Source organism: Cyclopterus lumpus, chromosome 23 (genome assembly GCF_009769545.1).
Source record: "Cyclopterus lumpus isolate fCycLum1 chromosome 23, fCycLum1.pri, whole genome shotgun sequence".
In the NCBI taxonomy this organism is placed as follows: domain Eukaryota; kingdom Metazoa; phylum Chordata; class Actinopteri; order Perciformes; family Cyclopteridae; genus Cyclopterus; species Cyclopterus lumpus.
The window spans coordinates 5,868,752-5,890,000 of record NC_046988.1 but is presented as its reverse complement, the minus strand read 5'-3'; the positions used below and the strand labels follow the sequence as shown (position 1 = coordinate 5,890,000).

The window sequence follows — 21,249 nt, the reverse complement described above, 5'->3', positions numbered from 1 at the left end:
ATTGAGGGAAAATGGCTGTGACCTCAGGGCACAAATCCAGTCTTTTTTTCTCCCTCCGACTGTGCTAAAGGATACAGCAGGTAATGGACAGCGGGGATGTGGTCATAAAACCTGTACATTATCTCTGGGAATGAACAGGATATGTGTGTTTCCCCTCTATCTGACAGATATGGGAGGAGCTAGGTGCCGTTGCTTTAGAGAAGCAGAGAGAAGGGGGACAGAGACAGTGGTGCGATTCCCTGTCCCTACGGACCCTGCACTGCAAACAATCATCCTATTAAAAATACTGAGTTCCTATTGGCTTAACAAATACCAACTATATGGATATCAACTATATCGCTACTCATTATCAAGTAGTATCGAAACTTCCCCGGTCAAACGCGACGTGCAATCGATCCTTTTAGGGCCCAGATCTAGAGAAAATTATATGATTTGCATTGTTTTGCTTGCAGCCAATCAGCACAATGGTTCTTCGATGCGATGCAACTCTGCAATTGGCCCATTGTGGTAAGTAATGCAACTTGCACACGGCTCTGAACTAGCCAGTGAAACACACTCAAAGCTTACACGTTGACGTGATGGTTTCCTGAAGGAGGTTCTCCGTGGCATCGGTATCCCCTTTAGGATACATGCATTGGTACAAGAGATGCAAGGGTACTGATATCGGACCGATACTGACAAGCAGCTGGATCGGGTATCTGTGACAATGTGCTGATCTGGTATTTGATACAATTATTTGGACAAATTACAATTCTCTTCATTTCTAGCGATGCATTTGGTTGTTGCATTTTGATTTCAAGGTCAGGGAAGCAATGTTTAAGTCAAGCCTGACACATAAAAGGATGACCCCAGTCACTTCCACACAGTGCGGCGTACAGCTTATTAATTCAATGCTGGTATCGGCCGAGACCCAAAGCCAGAGGCTGAAAAAGTCGGATTAGTGGATCTCTAATTGGTGCTGGCAACGTCATTTTATTAAACGATACCAGCCGTATCAACCTGTATCAGATACCCAACTGATACACGGCTCAAACTGAACACCCAGAGTTGCTCTTGCCTTTCTGGGACGGTTACCCTCTCGCTCTGATGGAGAAAAATAGATTAATTTTGCACTTCATTTTTCCCAAACAAATATTAAATGAATAAGCCGCAATATTAAGTACAATTAATTAGTGCTGGTAATGTAATGAATTGGTGATCTCAAAAGAAACATACAAAAACACATTAACGCGGAGACCAATAACAATAAAAGAAGCAATAAAAATGATCATAAAATATGATTTTCCAACACAGGATTTCTACCAGTGAAATGGTAATATTGGTAAATCTCTACGAGTCGCGGAAACATCTGCCCGAAAAGAGCCCCAACCTTTATCCGACTGCACAACACTCTGGATAACCTTGCATCTGATAAGCGCTCATAGGTAATTTTTGGAAGAGATGAGAGGCCATTGTTCCCAAAACAGATGCGGTGTCGACAGCGGGGCGAAAAACAATCCCGTAACACAAGATAAAAGCTATCTGTGATCTCATTAGAGGTGGTAATGTCAAGCTGGCGAGTTTAAAAAAAAAAAAGGGCTCTGCCCCAACTATGATGACAGGGCACTTATGGAAGATACAGTAAAAATGTCAAGTCATTTTTCCTGTCTTTGCCAGGCTGTGGCGGGGTTTGGGAGGACTTTGCTTCCTCCATTTTGCCAATACATTTTTGTTCCAAAAGACAGACAGACACACACGGCAAGTTTACTCGGTCACGATCACACAGACAGACAGGCCAGGCATACGCACGCTAACTTTCCCTGACATTCACCCCCCCCACACACACATATTCTCTCTCTCTCTCTCTCTCTCTCCATTTGGATGCAGCGGGTGAGCCCTCCCCTCCCCCCGGCTGACAGAGCGGGTGACAGGATGGTCGGACGGCGCCAAGGTTAGCCAAGAACACGGCCGCCGTGCAAAAAGGCTTGCTTTGATAAGACCCCGTTTTGCACACGGCACTCGTGGGCCGCTCCGGACGGCAGACAAGGGACAAAAAGGTACGTTTGTATGGGACTCCATTCACAAGCATTATTAATACATTCATTGTTTTGACAACATGAAAAAGAGAAAGGGGGAAACGCAGCAGTGCTAATTAACACGAATGTTCCGTGTCTGAGTACACTCAGAGTGCATACATTAACATCCAGTCCTCAGGAGGCCATTATTTTTGCGCTAATAATCACCAACACGTTCACATTTCCCCCACCCAACCCCACCCCGACAGCCGAGAGGAATGACAATCAGTAATCGCAGTGTCGTGTAATTACAAACTGCGGAAGAATCAAGGCGTGAAAACAAAATGTTACTTCCTGTTGTGGCTCTAGTTTTAACACTAGAATTCAATTCGATCAAAGAAAGTTGTTTGTGGTAAGAAAACTGTAGGTGGAATAAAATCCTCATTAAAAAGGGAAACTTTGCAGATTTCTTTTCACTGCAGTGTGGGTGCAGACCAGAGACTTCTGGCTCTCGCTCCCCCCCACACACCCCACACACCCCACACGCCATCGCCCTGAGCCCCCCCTCCCCGCCCATCCGCCAGGATCTGTCCGTGTGGTGGCGCAAACTGCACGACCTCCGCCGGGAAACGAGCGTGGGACTCCGGGAGCTGGCAACAATGGTTTTTTTTTTTTCCTCTGGTGGAAAATCGTCTGTGTCCCTTTAAGGCAATTTTTGAAGCAATCTGACTTTTCTATTCTCGTTTCCAAGCAGAGGAAACATAACTTAAGAACTTGAAATACACACATGCAAGGCAATTGTGCCACAAAGACCCATGAAACGCCATGAAAAGGACTGCCGATACAACTGACACAAGGGAAAGGATGGTTGATTGATTGGCTGGTGGATGAGAGGGTGGGTGGTTGTATGGTTGCATGATTATATGGATGGATGGATGGATGTGTGTGTGTTTGGATGGTTGTGTGGTTGGATGTTTGTGTGGTTGGATGTTTGTGTGGTTGGATGGATGGACGGACAGACGCACCATCAATCCTGCTGACGAGCTCCTCCAGGGCCTTGACTTTCCTCTGGATTCCTGGCTGGGCAAACGTATAGTTGTCCTGAGGAGAAGAAAAAACCAGACACGCTAATTGTCATACTTTCAAAGTGAATTAAATCAAAATCATTTTGAGCAACAACAAGGAGTACGAAGGTCAAGCCACTCTGTAGATAAAAAAAACAACTCCTGTGAACCTGAAAGAACCCAAAAACATAAAAGTGTGTGGAAAAGCATAAAAAATAAAAAAAAACAAAGAGCTCAAGCAGAACCGGAATATTTGTCATATTTTTCCGTAATTTCTCGGACAAGCTGTGAAATTGATCCGTCGTTGGGAAGAGCTTGAGACGCGATTAGCTTCACATTGACAAGTGGCAGACATTCGCCCCCGAGGGGTCAGCGTGTCGCAGAAAACATGGCGCGAAAGGCTTTTGTAAATCTCACATTTCCATTCTGAGGGCTCATTTTCAGAAAAGTGCAGCAGCCGTTGAATGATTGAAGTGTTTGCCGGGTCTCATTTCACACCTCACACAAAGCCAGAGGCAAGAAAAAAGGCCACCTAACGAACGCTGGTGTGAAAAAAAACGAGTGCGTCAGTGTGGCCTTGGAGACAAAGTCGGCGGCTGCCCGTGATTGTGGATGGAGAACATAACAGGTGAGCTGTGAATGGCTCCCGGCCTCAGATTTTTGGTGTGAAGTGGTGATATAATAAAATGTTCTCAAAGAGCTGAAGCCCTTCATTTCACTATTGTCCCCCCAAGTAGTTAGTGTGCCTCGTGTGGACTGCATGATAGCAGTTGGTTGATAAAGAGCGTTAATAATAACGAATAGCAGAAGATATGATTTTTTATTTTTTTTTTTTTTTCATGCAAGTCACTGAAGTTACAGCGTGGCTTTTTAAAGCAAGAGGTGGCGACTGACACTTATTGACACTTTAGCGTACAAACAATAAAATGATTCTGGGGCTACGTTGGCAGAGGGAGATGACAAGTGAACCCGAATATGATCGCACGATGAATATGAGGGGGCGGTGTCTGTGGGTTGAACTTGAAGAACTCAATACATGTGAGAACAGCACATAAGCATTTTGTGTGTGCGCGTGTGTGTTTTTCACACACACACACACACACACACACACACGCACACGCACGCACAAGGATTATGTTTCCTTGAGGGGTCATTCCAGTGTGGCTGGAGAACAGCTGATGTGGCAAACTATCCAACAGATGGAGACAGAAAATGAGAAGGAAAAGAGAGGGAGAAAGAGGGAAAGAGAGTTGGGGGGGGGGGGGGGGGGGGGGTCATTAAGCAATAAACAGCTCCAGTTGTCCTTCAGGCTCAGGAGAACCAATGTCCGTGTGTCCTCCTGAGTCCATCAGTGGCTGGCAGGCTAGGAACCGCCTTTTGCATTGTTATTACTCCACCTATATCACCTCCCCTCCCTTCCTCGCCTCTACATGTGCCATTTCACCTTCATCTCACAACTAAGTGGTTCAGGTTCCAACAATGGCGGTAACATTCTCAAGGGGAACTGACACAAATTTAGTTTTTTAACGTCTCCTCTCGCCCCCTTTCCTGTTGTTGTGAAGTCTATATTTACACATCGTCTTTCTCGGCTCCCTCTCTGGCTCCCTTCTTTCTACCACCCCCGTGTTAATGTGGTTAGGTGCTAAGCGAGTGTGAGGCCCAGTACGAGTAATTACATTTGCATTATTGAAGCTGCTGGCATTAATCAACTGCCCGCCCGCCCTTGTCATCCTCTCTCTCTCTCTCCCTCACTCTCTCCAGCTTCTTCTCTCAACATCTTCTTGTTCCCTAGTTCTTTACCTACAACTTGGATTGTCTCTGTCCCCTCTTAGCAAGTGTTATCTTCTTGTTCTTCCCCGTCAGCGCCTTCATTGCTTTTGAATTGTTCATATTCGCCCCTCTTTGTTTTGTGTGCCTCACACTTTCTTTAATTCATCCATACCTCTGGCTGTCTCGAGCGTGTTTATCCCTTTTGCTATCTTTGAGTCCATCACAATCTCGCCCCTCAACGTGTAATATGTTTGCTAGTACGGAACACTAATTTTGTATGACTCAACATTTTGTCTTGTATATTGATTCAATGCAGCCTGTTCCTTCTTTTAGCGTCGTCGTTTTCAGCCAGTCTGTTATTGCGTGGCAAGGTGTCCTGCTATCAGTGTATGAATGAGTGTGAATGGGTGAATGCTGACATGAAGTTTTAAAGCACTTGGAGTGGTCGGAAGACTAGAAAAGCGCTTTACAAGTAGAGTCCATTTACCATTATGCCGTTTCTACTTTTAGGAAAGGATTTGTACTTTTATTTTTCCACATACTCAAAAAAACCAACAAAACCAGCATATGTTTCTCTGTCCACAGCCGTTCCCAGAACTTTCCATCCCTCTCAATTCTCCCCGTTAACAAATCGCTCTTCTCTTCTCCTTTCCCACCTTGTGCTCTCCATTTCTTTGTCTCCGTCCATCACTTTAGTGGTGCTAATGAGGCTGGACTTGACTAAGTGTTTTGAACATGCTATTGTGGGTCCTTTTGCTTTGATTTGTTCCCCGGCGTTTCATTCTGTTCCACGCTGCACTGCATTTCATCTGTGTGACTCATTGTTGCTTAGTGAGATCTTTTTAGCTTGAGACACTAACAGGAATTGTGCATTTATTCTCATCTTTCTTCAGCATTCACACATAAATAAATAAATATATATATTAATAAATAAATATATAAAAATAAATAAATATATATATAAATAAATAATATATATAGATATATAATTTTTTCTTTCATAATGTTTTTCTTAACCGTTTCTCCTATTTCCTCACCAACTCCTCCTTCCACTCTCTCACCTCCTTTATCCCTTTATTTCTATTTTCTTATGCCCGTCCTTACTCACGTCCTCTCAAATCCAATATGTGGGATCTTTGATCAGCTGAGGCAACAGGAGGAAAGAAACTTGTGCGCCTTCATTATTCATACGTTCTCCCCTTCTCCCGCCATCTGTCCATCCACTACATCAGACCGGGGGAGCTGCCCCGCTTCACCCGCTTGAAGGAACAGACGAACATAAACTCACTGTCTCTCTTTCTCGGCCAGTTGTCAACAGCCTCTCGTTCTCCCTTTCTACGTCCACTTGCTCTCCCCCGCCCCACCCTCTTCTCTCTCAGTCAGCTGAATCAATAGCTCTTCACCTCTCAGTCTATTCTATTAGAGACAACAATGGCTCCATGCCAGACTAAGATTGCCTCCCATTGTGGCGCAGGATGTCTATCAGCGAGTTGGACAGAACCAACACAACAACGCCGCGAGAGCGACAGAGACGTGAGGGAGGGAGAGAGGGAGGTAGGGAGCGAGGGAGGTAGGGAAAGAGAGAAAGAGATGACAGGTCAAGATAAAGGACAGACAATGCACTGAAGGACGGGGCAATGATCTGTCATCCTTTGGTGTGTGTGTGTGTGTGAGAACGAGGAGCTGAAAGTGATTGTGCGAGAGAGATGACAGGTTGCGATAAGGTGGAGACAATTACTGTTGTTCCGAGCTACAGGAGAATTGGCCCAATTTCATTCTTTTGCTTTAGACGTGTAGTTCTGAGGCCTGTGAACTTGAATGTGTATCGGCAGCACAAAAGGGTCTACAGCTGTGCTCGCTGCTACTTGAGCAAAACACTAACGGTTAGCAGGTATAATGTTCAGCATCCAACGTGGGCTAGATTGCTGACGCTGATGGACGTGCTATTAGTTTTGCAGGTACTTGTTCATTAAAACCAAAGTTTTGCAAAATGATTAAGTTTGACCGCATAATGGGGCGAGAGATAATGTGATGGAATCGTCAAAGACATTACTAGTCATTCTGAGGAGGACATTTCATGGCAATCTAGCCAGGGGATCACACATAAAAATAAAGTGTCCTCATGGGGGCACAAGTAATAGAGCTACAACACTAGCATGAGTAAGACCTTGTGTACCACAAACTTCTCATCTTCACTTATTCTTTGATGAGACCAGTTACATTGGAAAATATAACGCAAATGGAAAAAAATGGAATCTCCTGCTCGTGGCTGTAAGCCGCCTCCCCCAGCCAAGTTTACAATTCACCATGTAATAAAATAAGCATATGGTTACTTGAGTTTTTGTCAAATACATGTTTTTGTGAGGTCACAGTGACTTTTGACCAAAATCGAACCAGTCCATCCTCGAGTCTGACGTGGACGTTTGTTCTACATTTGAATAAATCCCCTCCAGGCGTTCCACAAGAATGGGACGGACTATGGAAGGAAATAATAAGAATAAGAAGGAGCGGTGAGGGTTTCTCCAATTCCCCACCCCAATTACAGAAAACCGTGTTTCTCATTTATGTGACATTTAAGAAATCAGGTCACCGCTGAAGGCAGTGAGTGTTACCTGGAAAATGTGAATGTAAATCACGACCGGAGTCCGTGTCTCTTGGACAATTAGATCTGAGGAGAACACGTGGCCAGACATCCTCTTTAAATACAAGGAAACATCGCGCGCACCTGTAAGTTGCCTTATTGGAGAAACACAAACTCTGTGAAGTGGGCCTGTTTACTCATGACGATTACTTAGGAGCAAAATGTAAAAGCTTTTTGGTTATATGACAAAGAAGTAGAAGGAAGTAACTGTTGCAGAGAGATGGGGGGGGGGGGGTGATGGAGAATTCCAGTAAATGAATACATAAATAAAAGTAGACAGGGGAGGAGGGGTTCAAGTTGAGCTGAAAGGAAAAAAAATCGTTTTTAAACCTTTCAGATCACCTCTCCAGTCACACTGTGCAACAATTAAATAATAAATAAAAACAAATTACATTAATAGGAAAATCCAATCATCTTTTCTTCCTATAAAATATTAGGTCTGCTCATGTGAGCTAGTCGCAATCAATTTCAAACAATGACATCATGACATCCATCTGCAACTTTTAGCAATGCGTTAGTTTGTGTGTGTGTGTGTGTGTGTGTGTGGCCACAATCCACGTATCGCACAACATTCGTAGCCTACCCACTGTTCAGTGATTTAAAATCCCTCCTGTGTGTGTGTACACCGCTCACATATTCCGTCTCACTAGGGAATACGCCACGGCGCAGAAGCTAAAGACGCTCTAACTTCCGCTGCACGGTGACTTTCAGGTCACCCGTGAGACGTGATTGAACAGTGGCTTCATTTACACGCACACCGAAAAAAATATTGGAAGACAGATGATACAAACGCATGCACAAACACGCTGTCAAGCACCTCGCGCAAACACACCTCCTGGTAAATCACTCCTCCAGAGTGTGTGTGTGTGTGTGCGTGTGTGTGTGTGTGTGTCTGTAGCGGATTGAGTGACAGCCCACTGTGACAGTAGGGGGCCCTTGAGGAAACCAGAACAGGACACGGCGTCTGGTTTTGGTCAGACTACCGTCTGCTAGACGTCGGTCCTTGGACCTGTGTTCCCGTTCGAGGGAGACCCCATCTCTAGCTGGCACCGTGGAAACAGATGGTTACCTTGACAATGAGCAGGCACAGTCCGAGGGAGGGGTTGGAGGCAGCTCAGACGCGGAGCAGCAGGAGAGGGAGCTGCGTCTTTGTGTGTTCTACATTAATTGAATGTTGCTTATGCGGCTTGTGTTTTGGACTCTTGTTGAGACGGGTTCACGCGATTCAAGTGGGCGATACGGTCCAAACAGACGAGATCTTTTCTGCCTCGGAGGCATCTCGCCTTCAGAGAGTCGCCTGATTCAATACATGAAACAGAATTGAAAACCTGACAAACACTATTCTTGCTGGGTCACCTGTGAAGCCTTCCATTCAAAGTTGTTGTTGTAAGAAACATCCGTCATGTTCTTCCCTCTGTGGCTATAAATAAGAACGACTCTGAAGTGAAATTACAGGCAGCTCGGTGTCTGATGAATAACATCAACTTTGCGCCAGGTCAGAGACGTTCCCTTGTTGGACCCGCATTTGTCGGGACATGCCGCTGAAGTATAATAGGTTCAGATCACAAGGTGAATTTACATTTCTCAAAGTCAGGTCCTGAACAAGAAAAAAAAAAAATAATACATTCAAGAGCTATAAAAAAGGGATATCTGCAGCATTAACATAAAAGGCCGGTTTTCATCTACTGGCTTTAAAACGGAGAGCCCTTGGGGGTGTGCTGGAGGAATAATGGACTTTCTACTTTTTTTTAAACTTGGTTTTCCTCCCTGGGCATGGCAGGTGGGACAAGTGGCCCCCTCACAGCACATTCTGGAGCTGCTACATGCTGAGAGTGACTGACAGTCATGAGCTCTCCCGGCTACCTACACCTGCATTTTTACAAAGACTTTAACAGCGAGGCTTTCTGTTTCATACTGCCGAGTTGACTAACGTAGTACGGACTTGGGGTTAATGGGACATGTTGAAACCAACAACACCATATCGAGCAGAGACGGCAGCTCCATTTAAATTCATCGAAAATGGCAGATATGGAACAGTTTTAACATGTTAAATTAGCCAAGTTAGCCAACGGCGCTGTCCAATTTAGCGCGATAAAAGACTAATAGGCTGCCTGAGAGACTGGATAATAATGAACATTTCCAGTCCAGTCCAGTGTTGTGTTGTGTTTTTTGTTGATCTTTTCAGAAATACATGTGGCCAACGTGTGCAGCCTGTTTGATGTGTAAATAGTCTGCAGGGGGGGGGGGGGGGGGGGGCTGAGTGCTGTTCTCCTGTTGTTGATGCTTGTCCATTTAACAGTGCTTTAAAGGTCACGCCAGAACAGAAGAATGGCTGTCTTCACTCATTTAGCCCTGAAACTGTCACTCACTGTCTGCTAACGCGATGTGGGGGAAGTGTGTGACATGCTCATGGTGTGTGTGGGTGTGTAGTCCTGGATGTCAGACTAACAACTCCGTTTTAATTTCAACACACACACACACAAAATATGTGTGTGTTTTTTGAAGTGTGAAAATTAACACAAAATAAAACGCCCTCCGAAACAACTAATTTGTGCAGCTGGGACACCTACGTACCTCGGAACCGGAGGTGGGGGCTGCAGTGTTGCCAATTAAAGCGGCGGCTCATTAGAGAAGCCGCTTAAGCGAATTGACAGCCAATATAGCCCGTTCTCTGTTTTTAGGTGGGAGAGAGGCCTGGCAGAGAGACACTAAAACCAAAGCTAATGGCCAATTTACTGCATTACAAATGAGGAAAACTTTCAAAAGTATTTCCACTGTACACTAGGTACTGTAATGATATAAAATTGCGGGGGGGAAACCACACCAGCTGTTTCATAGATGAATCTTCTTTTTTGTTACCTTGCAAAATGTCCCCTTGTTTTCAAACCTCCTACTTTATGAGTATGTTCTGCATTGTGACGCAATTAAAACCTGTTAAATATTTTACACAAATTGGTCCAAGGCACGTGGTACCGGATCCAGGAGATACTGGAGATTGCCAGAGAAATAGAAAAAGGCAAAAAAGGCAGTATATGTATATAACTGCACGGGCAGACTTTTCTGTCTAACCCCCAGACCCTCACCTCCAGGCCCCTTAGTTAAGTCTAATAGTATATAGTGGATGTGAGAGGGTTGGAGACGAGGTCAGAACAAGGATCACCAACTAATTACAGTGCGGAGGCACTCAGCCTCCGTCAGATTGTTTAGAAAGCATTAGGGGGGAAACATGGGCTTCCCTGGTGCATTGCGCGTAATTAGTTTGGAGCCAAGGTCACAAACAAACACCAGCGCGGGGGACAAACAACATCCGCGCACAAAAGGGGCAAAAACAAAGACGCGCGCTCCATTCTTCTCTCCTCTTCCTCGGCTCTCAAGCGCTCTCTCTCTCTCTGTGTCTGTCTTGCTCTCTCAGGGGCAACAAGGCACAGCCTCTATTAATTTCCTAAATGAATAGCCAACCAATTGATAGTTATTTATGGATGATCACGCTTTATGCACACCACATGCTCCTCACTATTAATTACCTTTAGTGAGGGGCTGGGCGATATATTGACTTTCACGACATCGAGTGTATTTTTAAATCGCAAGTGTATTAAACAACATAAACTCTTAGGAATGACCTATTAAAACCCTCTTTCCACACCGAAACGTCACCTCGTCATCAAGATTCAGGCGTTTTCGTTCACCCCTAAAACACTTGCAACAATAAGCATATTGCCGAATCGATACACTTAAAGACTAACTGCTGTGGCCATCCTCTTAAGTGTTACTTCAGATTAGGGTCATTGACCCGACCGGGGGGGGAGACTTGCCAGATGCTTCCTTAACTGTGCCAGGAAACAATGATTAGAGTAGCTGTGCTAAAACATGGTCACAGAGACAAACAGGGACACCCGGGCCACAACTATTAGAGACAAACAGACTTCTGATATTAACAGCAAGTCAAAAGGTACAAAAACGTGGCAAAAAAACACAAAACGTGGAGGGCAAACAAAGTCTTCCACATTTCCTGACGGCACAGATAGTAACGACAAAGGCAGTTTGGCGCTGCGGCCTGTACGCAGTCATCTGGCCTCAAGACACTGCAGGCCTGCTTCAGAATATGCAAGACAATCACATTTGCTACACCCACACAGAAGAAGCTGCGTTGTACATAATGCTGTCGGGATCGTGACGCCCTGCAAGCGTTACCACAGGGAGGACTATAACGGGTGTAGAATTGTATTACGCGGCTGAGTGTCATGCGCACGTGCACTGAACCGAGCAGCAACACAATCTGCACTGTCATGTACGTTTAAACGCTCTCCTCCAAAGATAACATTTACGCTGGCATTATTTTCCTTCTTACAGAACGTGGTGAAGAACACCAGCAAGTGCCAAGAGTCGAGTTTTCATTACAACAAAAAATTATGACCGGTGTGTTTTAATGCATGCCAAATTAGAGCACAAAAGGCCAAATTGCCTCTAGAGTTACCATATGAGCGTCACCAGTTGTCAGCTCTGTGCCGCTGCAGAATGCATATCGGGTGCTTGCAAAAAAACAAAAACAAAAACACATGTGCTTCGCTGAGCATAAATATATCCATTTAACTGTGAGTCTGCATGTGGCACTGGGTCTCCCAACATATCCAACATATGTTTTGCAACACCTCGGCGTGGAGCTGCACGCGGCTTCCAGACGCTCTCTCCTCCAGCTCCGTTTCGGTTCAACGGTCTGTGCGGTCGGGGGATCTCACCCTTGGGTTACCATCCGAGCCACCTCATATTAAACTGTAGACACTGTACTTGCAGTGCTGCGAGCCGATTGCACAGTTCCTGACTCGTGCAAACAGGTGGGGCGCTGAGGTAAACAAGTGGCCGTGAGAGGAACTCTTGTCTCTATTAAGACCGGATCAGAGAGGCGAGTGAAAGAAACGCAGAGGCTGGTATGAAAGCATACATGGGCATTTGGAGTTTGTTCTAAGACAACCAACATTCTCTTCAACACATCCGCATGCTTACCTGGATGCCGTCCAGCAGTTTGCTCATGCACCAGAAGCTGTCGGCCTCAATGTTCCTCAGAGTCTCTTCCTGGAGACTGGACACGTCAAAGTTTTCCACTTCCTCCTCTGGAGAAGACAAAAAGGGACAAAGAGAGAGAGTGAGAACTAAGCCGTGCAAGGGAATGAGATGGAGAGAGAGAGTACAAGACAAAGAAATGGGAGGGGAAAATGGAAGAAAGGTGGAAAGGAGTGAAAGAAACGGAGCACTTCAGGTCGACCGGCACAGCAGGAGCTCCGTCAGAAGCTCGCCACTCAACGGCAGGAAAATGAGAACATGAGGTGCAGACGGGGTAGAAACTCACGGGGAAGAGTGGGAGCAAAGGGGAGAAATTATAACATTGGGAACAGGAGAAGGAAGGAGGGATGAGCTTCGCAGTGGAGGCAGCGGCTGAGCGCGTGGGAAGGAAATTAGACCAATAGAGCAGCCGGATGATTAGCGTCTTTTTAAAAAAAAAAACCTTTTTCCGCAGCTTTAATATTCAGAAAACTGTCTCCGCGCACATGACACAATATGTACTTTTTAAACAGAGTGAGTGTGTTTAATTCGTTTTCGATTCCGTTTGCGCCGTCTTCGAATTTACTGGAAGTACAAATACTAAGTAAAACAAAATATACATCTCATGTCATCGTAATGTTATGCATAATTGTTGTTGATATTCTTTTTATATTGCGTGATTTAATTTGCATTCGACCCGTTGACGCCGCTCGTAAACGGCTATAAAACAAACCAAAAATAGGCACAACGGAATTTGGTGCGGTGGGCTGTGGATGAACGCGGCCGAACGAGCAGACTGCACAGAGGGAACAGTTTTCCGAGCAGCGAGCACCCCGAGTTCCCAGTCATCTCCAGTGGGTGACGGGGTGTCATCAGATGTCATTAACGGCAGCAGTGTGTGACGGACTGCAGGGGCTTTGACGCGCTTCTGACAAGCCGCTGACAGCCAGTGGAGAGGAGATGGGACGAGACTGATTAACAATGATCTACAGGAGAGACAGAAACGGGTGAGAGATATAGAGAGAGAGAGAGAGGGAGGGAGGGACGTGCTTGCGAGCGTGTGTGTCTGTGCATGGTTACATAAAAAAATTTTTAGTTATGTATTTGTGTGAGTTCTTGCATCCCTAATTACTATTCGCCAGCTTCCAAAAAACAACAAACAGCAGAGTCGCAACAAAGACACACATAAATGACAAACACACAAATATATATGTAACACACACACACACACAACCTGGCAAATCTGCTTGGTATCCTTGGCAACCCCAGTGGAATGTTGTCACGGTTGTAATGAGCATGCTCAGTCTGAATGACAGACAGACAAACAGACAGACAGACAGGAACATGCGTGTGCCTGCACTCGTCCAGCATCCGGCCGTGCGTGCGCCCTCATCACTGTCTCGTCTGCCTGAAGTCGGGTAAAGATGGATACAATCCCGACAGAGAGGTTACGGTCTCCCTCATTTCAGTGAGAGCTTTCATCCTAGCGCACCCGGACAGATCAAGGTGTCCAGAAGCTGTGGCACACAGCGAGCAGATCTTCAATGCCAGATACGGAAGTGGTCAGGGGGCGGGATGGCGAACTGACAACTGTGTGGTTCATTATAACCACAATACGAACACGAGCAATGCAATGTTACATAACCGACAATGGCTGTGCAAACATACCAAGATAGAATCTCATGAAATCCAATTTTTGGAGCGACATCTAAATAAATAAAAAAAAATCAGACAGCTGATGGGATGAAAGCAATATTCTGCCCTGCTTAAATTGAGGCTACAGAAGAAGTCAACTACAATCAGCTATGGATAAATGCAGCGCTGGCGCAGCTGTTGGAACCGCACAGAGACAAAAGTGGTGACCATCTGACCAATTTGAAGTCAGTATTCGGTTTGATAGCTTCTTTAATGCGACGCAGAAGACAATGACAACAGATGAGTACAGCCCTCTCTCTCTCTCTCTCTCTCTCTCTCTCTCTCTCTCTCTCTCTCTCTCTCTCTCTCTCTCTCTCTCTCTCTCTCTCTCTCTCTCTCTCTCTCTCTCTCTCTCTCTCTCTCTCTCTCTCTCTCTCTCTCTCTCTCTCTCTCTCTCTCTCTCTCTCTCTCTCTCTCTCTCTCTCTCTCTCTCTCTCTCTCTCTCTCTCTCTCTCTCTCTCTCTCTCTCTCTCTCTCTCTCTCTCTCTCTCTCTCTCTCTCTCTCTCTCTCTCTCTCTCTCTCTCTCTCTCTCTCTCTCTCTCTCTCTCTCTCTCTCTCTCTCTCTCTCTCTCTCTCTGGGCAACGGCGATGCCATTAAATATGTAGTTGAAAAGATTGATTGTAAACAGGCAGACTGGCCATCCGCGTGGTGTCGTTGCTGATTAACAAGCTGGTGAGAGTGCCGCCGCTCCGAAGTTCTGGGGGACCTTGGGTATCCCAAAGTCTCAAATCAGTCTTTGTCGTGGCTGAAGCCTCGTTGTCAGGCTGGGCTCCAAACCCAGACCTTGACTCTGGAGCAGATTAGAAGGGACGGCTTCCAGGAGTCCAGTGGTCGCGCTGGAATTGAGCACAGCTCATCACAATAACAAGGACACACAAGAGGAAGGGCTAAGAGGAGGGGAGGCCGTGCGGTGGTAAGGTGCGTGCACTAGATCAGTGCAGCTGGCTCACAAGGCAACAGTGCCCCCTGTGGTCGACGGCAGACCTGCTGCTGACCCCACAAACCGGCTGTACACTGATGGATGGTTAAAAAACAAAGTCGGCACTCAGGTCATTAGTCACTTCCATGGCCAGGGAGTCTGGACAGCTCATTCTGATCAGTGTTTATATTAAAAAAAGAACAAAAAAAAAAAAAGGAGAAAAGAATCAAATCTGTGTGCTGAACGCCTGATGATATTACAACCTGTGGCTGGATTTCACTTACATGAACTACTCGATCCACCTTCAAACTAGGAGCACTTTGGTAAAATAAGAAATAAAATGGAAACATGCGGCCACCTTGAATGCCGCGACAGGCCGTGTGTCTCGCTTGACCTGCCTTCAAAAGAAGAAACCGCTAATTGCTTTCAGTGGAGCCGAGCCTCGGTAGAGATTCATGGGAGCTATTCTCTGGGCGATTTACTTCTGCAGCGGTGCCTCCAGCAACGGGGACCGGCTGACAAATGCATGTCTGGGGCATGATCCGCGTCTCAGCCGGAATGCTCCACGAATAAGAACACAGAGTTTCTGGAAGTTCAAGCTTCGGCGAATTGGGAGTCTCTTTGGCTTTAGTTCTGCGTGAGAGGTGCCTTTCAAAATAACCTCGCTCGCTCTCTCTCTCTCTCTTCAAATGATATTCAGAAGGTCTGACACAAACAGCAGAAGCAAACTCCCAAGTCTGAGCACAAACACAGATGCGTAGGCCTCGGAAGGTGGGCGTCGTGTGATCAAGTCGGCGAAAAAAAAAGAAGAAGCACAGGACGCGGAACTCGAAAGGTCAAAGGAAAGAAAGCATCGGATGGTTGCTAAGCGGCAGCTGTTTGCTTGAGAGTGAGACACATCACATCGTTATTTTGAAACCCTTAATTTACACGTGGGGATGTTTCATTTTAGGATCCAAACTTTTCACCGACATGACAAATTTAAAGTGACCTATTATTCTCTTCTCTGCCAATTCGCATCCCCCCCCCCCCCCCCATCTCTTTTTATACCTTGAGTTTCCCCCGATAGTCTCTTGATTTCTCCTTTCGGTACATCTACGCTTACCCCTTCTATTCTCCCTCCTACCTTGTTTCCTCCGTTTTAACGTTGCTTCTGTTCCTATTGCTACCCTGCCTCTCCAAGCTGTTCCCTCTCCCACCCCACCCCTCTCCTCGCCCCCACCTATCGTCCCATTGGCTGCGGAGCCAGTTTCCTGCCAGGCCTCGGGGCTTATTTCCTGTTTGTCCTGGCGCAGGGGGCAACTTGTCCAGGGAGACCAACTGCTTGGTCGCTGCCAGCTGTGAGCACTTGGCACAGCTTGGCATGCAGAGCCAGGGTTACACCTCCAGAGACCGAGCGCCAGGCGCCTACATACACAGGCACGCAAGTATACACAACACACACACACGCAACACACACGCAACACACACACACACACACACAAGCAAGTGCTGCCATCTGCCCTCTACAACTATGGGCCACAAGGTAATGTGATGTAAGATGATAAATTAGCTAGTTTAGCCTGATGTAATCATAAAGCGTGTGTTTCCTGTGTGTGTGTGTGTGTGTGTGTGTGTGTGTGTGTGTCTTTGCAGACAGCAATTGGCAATAAAAAACAGTCCCGTTTGACAACCTTCTGTTAGTTCAGATTAATCACAAGCAAACCTGAGTTGTAGACTGCGCGAGAAGGAGAGAAAAGAGAGAGTTTTAACAAGATTTCCTCATCCAAAGCTCATAAGATCACATGAAGTGATGCAGTCATTACTTATAATTTACAGCGGCGGTTTGGGTTAAATCTAATGAATCTAATGACTTACAATTCGGTTGCCAAACTTGTCACCATCCACTTGCCACCTTCAAAAAAACACCCAGGTGACACAGCCGAAAAAGGCTTGACAGTTAAAAATGAGACACAAGTTAGCTGCTAGACATACTTCCACTTCGGGCTTCTGCAACAACAACAAAAAAGCTTTATCTCTCCACCGTGTGATAACGCCATTGGTAATGAGAGCGGAACATTTTTATTACATTTTTTTCCTCCCAGGTGAGGTGGCATTCATACTGCCGGATAATTAAGAGAGTCGAACTGGCAAACCTGGTATCACCAACACATGAGGAGCGTGACACGCGCAGGAACACCCGGGATGAGAATTATGGCTGTGTGTGAAACAAGATGTGAAGGTATGAAAATAGACGGCTGGATGTGAAGGAAGGTAGGGACACACGAGAGAGAGAGGAGAGAGAAAGAGAAAGAGAGACACAAGTTAATTTTTTTTTTTTTTTTTACACCGTTGGGTTCATGAGACTTATCTAAAGTCTCCCGTCTAGTTTTCCCCTAAAAAAACTCAAAAAGGACGTTATCCAGTGTCTTCATTTCATAGTTCTTAGAAGTTACAAGGTTTTTCTTCAAAGTGCACCACGAAGCTCACTCATTGAAAGCGCTGAACTTCAGCCTCGCCGGTGATAAGGAACGCTTTGGGCCGGAAAATCTACACAATCACTCCAACAATGTTCTCATCTCCCGCTATCTGCACTATAAGCCATGTGTCCATATATCAAACAGCGGGCCCCCACAGCTGCTGGCGAGATAATGCAAGTCCTCGACATCAAATGGAATACAGCTATTAATACCATATCTGCCTATGTGCAGACACGTAATGATCCACTTGGCCCCGAGGTAAGATGGTGTCTCGTACGAGGAAGCGTTAAGTGTGTAACGTTGAGTCAGGCCGCACCGCATCGCATCAACTGTTGCTGATGCTGCCAACATCTCTTTCTCCCCCCCCCCCCCAATTGTGCGGCACGGATGAGCGTGAAAAGGCAGATTCAGCATGCGCACCGCAATTGTTGCCCGGCATGATGTGTGTTTGCGAACAGCACCGACACACACGAGGAAGACTTTGTGCTGAGAGAGGTTAAAGGTCTATTTACCAAAACATCATGGCGTGTAATAGAAAAGTGGGGACATAAAAAAAAAAACACGAGAACCCAATTGGTCTTTTTAACCCATCGGCTGTGGATTGATTGACATGAATCAACTGATCGTATTAAAGGGTTACTTAGGGCATTTAAGGGACTCTCTGGGTAGTGTAGGATCCAGGGATTTGGGGGCGTGACCGGTATTATCAGTACTTTTTGGTTTTGGACTGCTCGTCGCACAAAAGAAGCTACTTAAAAAGACACCACCTGGGGTTCTGGGAATGTATGACGGACATTTCAAAGAGAGTAGCAGAAGAATGGATTCATTTGAAAGATAACCAGTCGTTGAACCCCTACTTTGATGCAACAAAAGCACTGGAAATTACTGTTATTATGTCACAAAAAAGAGATCGAGAAAAGCCGTTGTGAGGTGTCGCTGAGGGAGGGAAAGAATGCCAATGGACACCAGATTGTCCCCCACTAAGTCAAGTGTTTGTAATTCAGGATTGGTACTTAATTAGTGTTCAAACAACATTTATGGAACCAGCCGCCTCATAACTAAGATTTTCTTTCACACAATGTACTTCTCCCTCTCCAACCAGTGGAGTACACGCATGAGCAGGTTTATGTGTCACACTACGACTTAAAAGGTAAACGCGTGAAGCAGATAATGTGAGGAACTCAATCACAGATGCACTGTGTATATGTATATATATGCCGCCTTTCACAGAAACGTACAAAATTAATGTAAAAAAACCGTTTGCAAGCAAGATGTCCCCTCAAGGCGTGGTAAATGTGCCCGACTAATGTTCAAAACACATTTGGGAGCGGTGGGATAGTTTCTTGGGATGTATGTGAAGGATCAGTCCATTAAGTCATTAGTGTGTGTAATCTGCAGGCTTAGTTAGCAAAAAGAAACATTGGGGCGAACAGTAATAGGCAGACATTACGAATGACAGCTGACACATTGAAACACACGGCATGCGGAGCGGCGAGAGCCCCGTGCTGGTGCGTACATGAATATATACGTGTAAACATGTGTGAGGACACGGCCGAGTGTGGCTTTGTGCGCGACGGGGGCTTTGTTGCAGACGTGCGCCCATATCTGCAATGTGTATGAGTCTTTGTGCGCGAGCGTGATGATGCAACCCCAAACACCACACAGCACCGCCGCAGCAGCGGCGCGGTAAGATGACTATTTCAATTGCCTCCAATTGCATCAGGTCAAGCGGAACGCGTCTCGCTGGTGACAGAAGGATAAAACAGAATTTTTTTTTTTTTTTTTGGGGGCTGTCGAGAGAGAACGAGAAATAGACTTGGGAGATCTGAAGCTCCTTGTGAGGAGAGCTTCAATTTATGGCTTTTTATAGTCAAGTAATTAACTTAATCTAAAAATATTCAATAACCCCTGCGATTATTCACAGAAGATAAATCATTTTTTGACAGAACTATTTCTCCGGATCATTTCAGAGCTCTATTGCTTTTTATCAGGAGCAATGAGGAAAATCTCTGGTTGGACGGGAGAAATAAAATCTGGCCAGATGCAGATGAAAGCACAGCTATTGATTTTTTACACTTATTTTTATATTTATTTATTTATATATATATATTTCCCCAAGGCCAAAACATGGAAGGTTACCGACACAATTAAAAACAACAATAGCGGTACAATCCCATTGCAAATGTTTATCGCATGGCTTGAAGAGATTTCCCATTTCTGTAATCATGTTTACGCTCCGCAGTTGTATTGAATATAAATAATAACCACATTTGTGTGCTGTCCTCTGATTTTAGTTAACAGCATGCCCCCCAAAAAATAAAATGATTCAATTCATTTTAAATAGCTTAAACACTCCCTGGACCTCACCCCCACCGGGCTGAAACCACATCCTACTTCAGTAGCCGGGTGTAGTTTTGCTGATTTGGTCATAAACAACCTACACATCAACACAAATATTCTCAAAATGTTATTAAATCAAACAAGATTTAAATAGATTACAACAAAAACAAAGTGTTATTCATAAAATGGAGGCATATTAACGCTAAAAGTAAATTAACCTTATTTCTATAATGGTCCTGGCCTGCACTTGATTATTACAACAAAGACTGCTGTGCCTCAGCAACATTACAGACTTTAATTATAGTAAATATTTCTCATATTACAAATAGTACATTTTTACATTCAGCAATCTCTCTGCTTTCCATGTACTTTAATAAAAATGTTTAATAAAAATATTATACGAACAAACACAAACAGGCAGGCTTAGGAATGTACACACAACTTGCTTTTGAATACTGAAACCCATCATCAATATTTAACAATTTTCATTTTCACAAAATAGTCTTGAAAACCAACATGAATTAGGATTGTTATACAGTCATGGATGGTGATCCTGCCTGAACAAAGAAAAAAAATTGCAATTTGATATCGTTTGCCACATCGCCCACCTCTAGATGAGAATACTGAACGCAGCAGCTTCTTTAAGGAGCAATAAATAAGTAGACTGAATGCAAAGTGTCAACCATGAACCAAGAAAAGAACACATTTCAGAGGAATGCAAGAGAAACATTTATAGAGAGAGAAAGGTGGAGCTAGACCGAGACTGAGGGTCAGAACCACACATCTGATTCAATTTCTGCCAGTCAAAATGCTATTACTTAACCCCAGAAACATGGTGATTGCGTTCTAAACCAAACGGAGGAGTGGAGCCTTAGACAAAGCTCCAGCGGGGTGGGGGTGGGGGGGGGGGAAGAGAGAGAGAGAGAGAGAGAGAGAGAGAGGGAGACACAGAGTCACGGGAGAGAGAGAGAGAGAGAGAGAGAGAGAGAGAGAGAGAGAGAGAGAGAGAGAGAGCGAGAGAGACGGCGTCAAAGAAAATTGAAGAACAAATCTCAAACAAACTGCCTGGGGGAGAATCATGCCTACACTCGGTCAATAATCTCATCCAATGATTAAAGCTGGAGAAATTAGAGAAGGTAAAAGTTGATAAGGAACAAAGTAGAAAAGACAGAGTTGCTGCTTGAAGACAGCAGCAGTGCGCCGGCATCACTAAGCAGCTCATTAGAGCTCATTTCAGCCTTTAATCAGAGGGAGACTGAGAATAGAAGGCTGGACCGACAGTGGTCAGACCATTGGGAGAGAGACGCCGATAGTAGTTAACCAACATC

At 45.2% G+C, this 21,249-nt stretch overlaps 1 protein-coding gene across 8 annotated transcripts in view; it reads right to left on the bottom strand.

Annotated features, from left to right (window-relative positions):
* Positions 1-21,249, bottom strand: part of tbc1d22a (TBC1 domain family, member 22a) — a 98,454-nt gene that overhangs the window by 35,951 nt on the left and 41,254 nt on the right. For all 8 annotated transcript variants that reach the window (XM_034525954.1, XM_034525957.1, XM_034525956.1 and 5 more), the window contains 2 exons: positions 12,471-12,577; positions 3,020-3,095 (listed from right to left, as the gene is read on the bottom strand). In XM_034525954.1, coding sequence (XP_034381845.1) covers positions 3,020-3,095; positions 12,471-12,577 — 183 coding nt within the window. The remainder of the gene's footprint in view (positions 1-3,019; positions 3,096-12,470; positions 12,578-21,249) is intronic.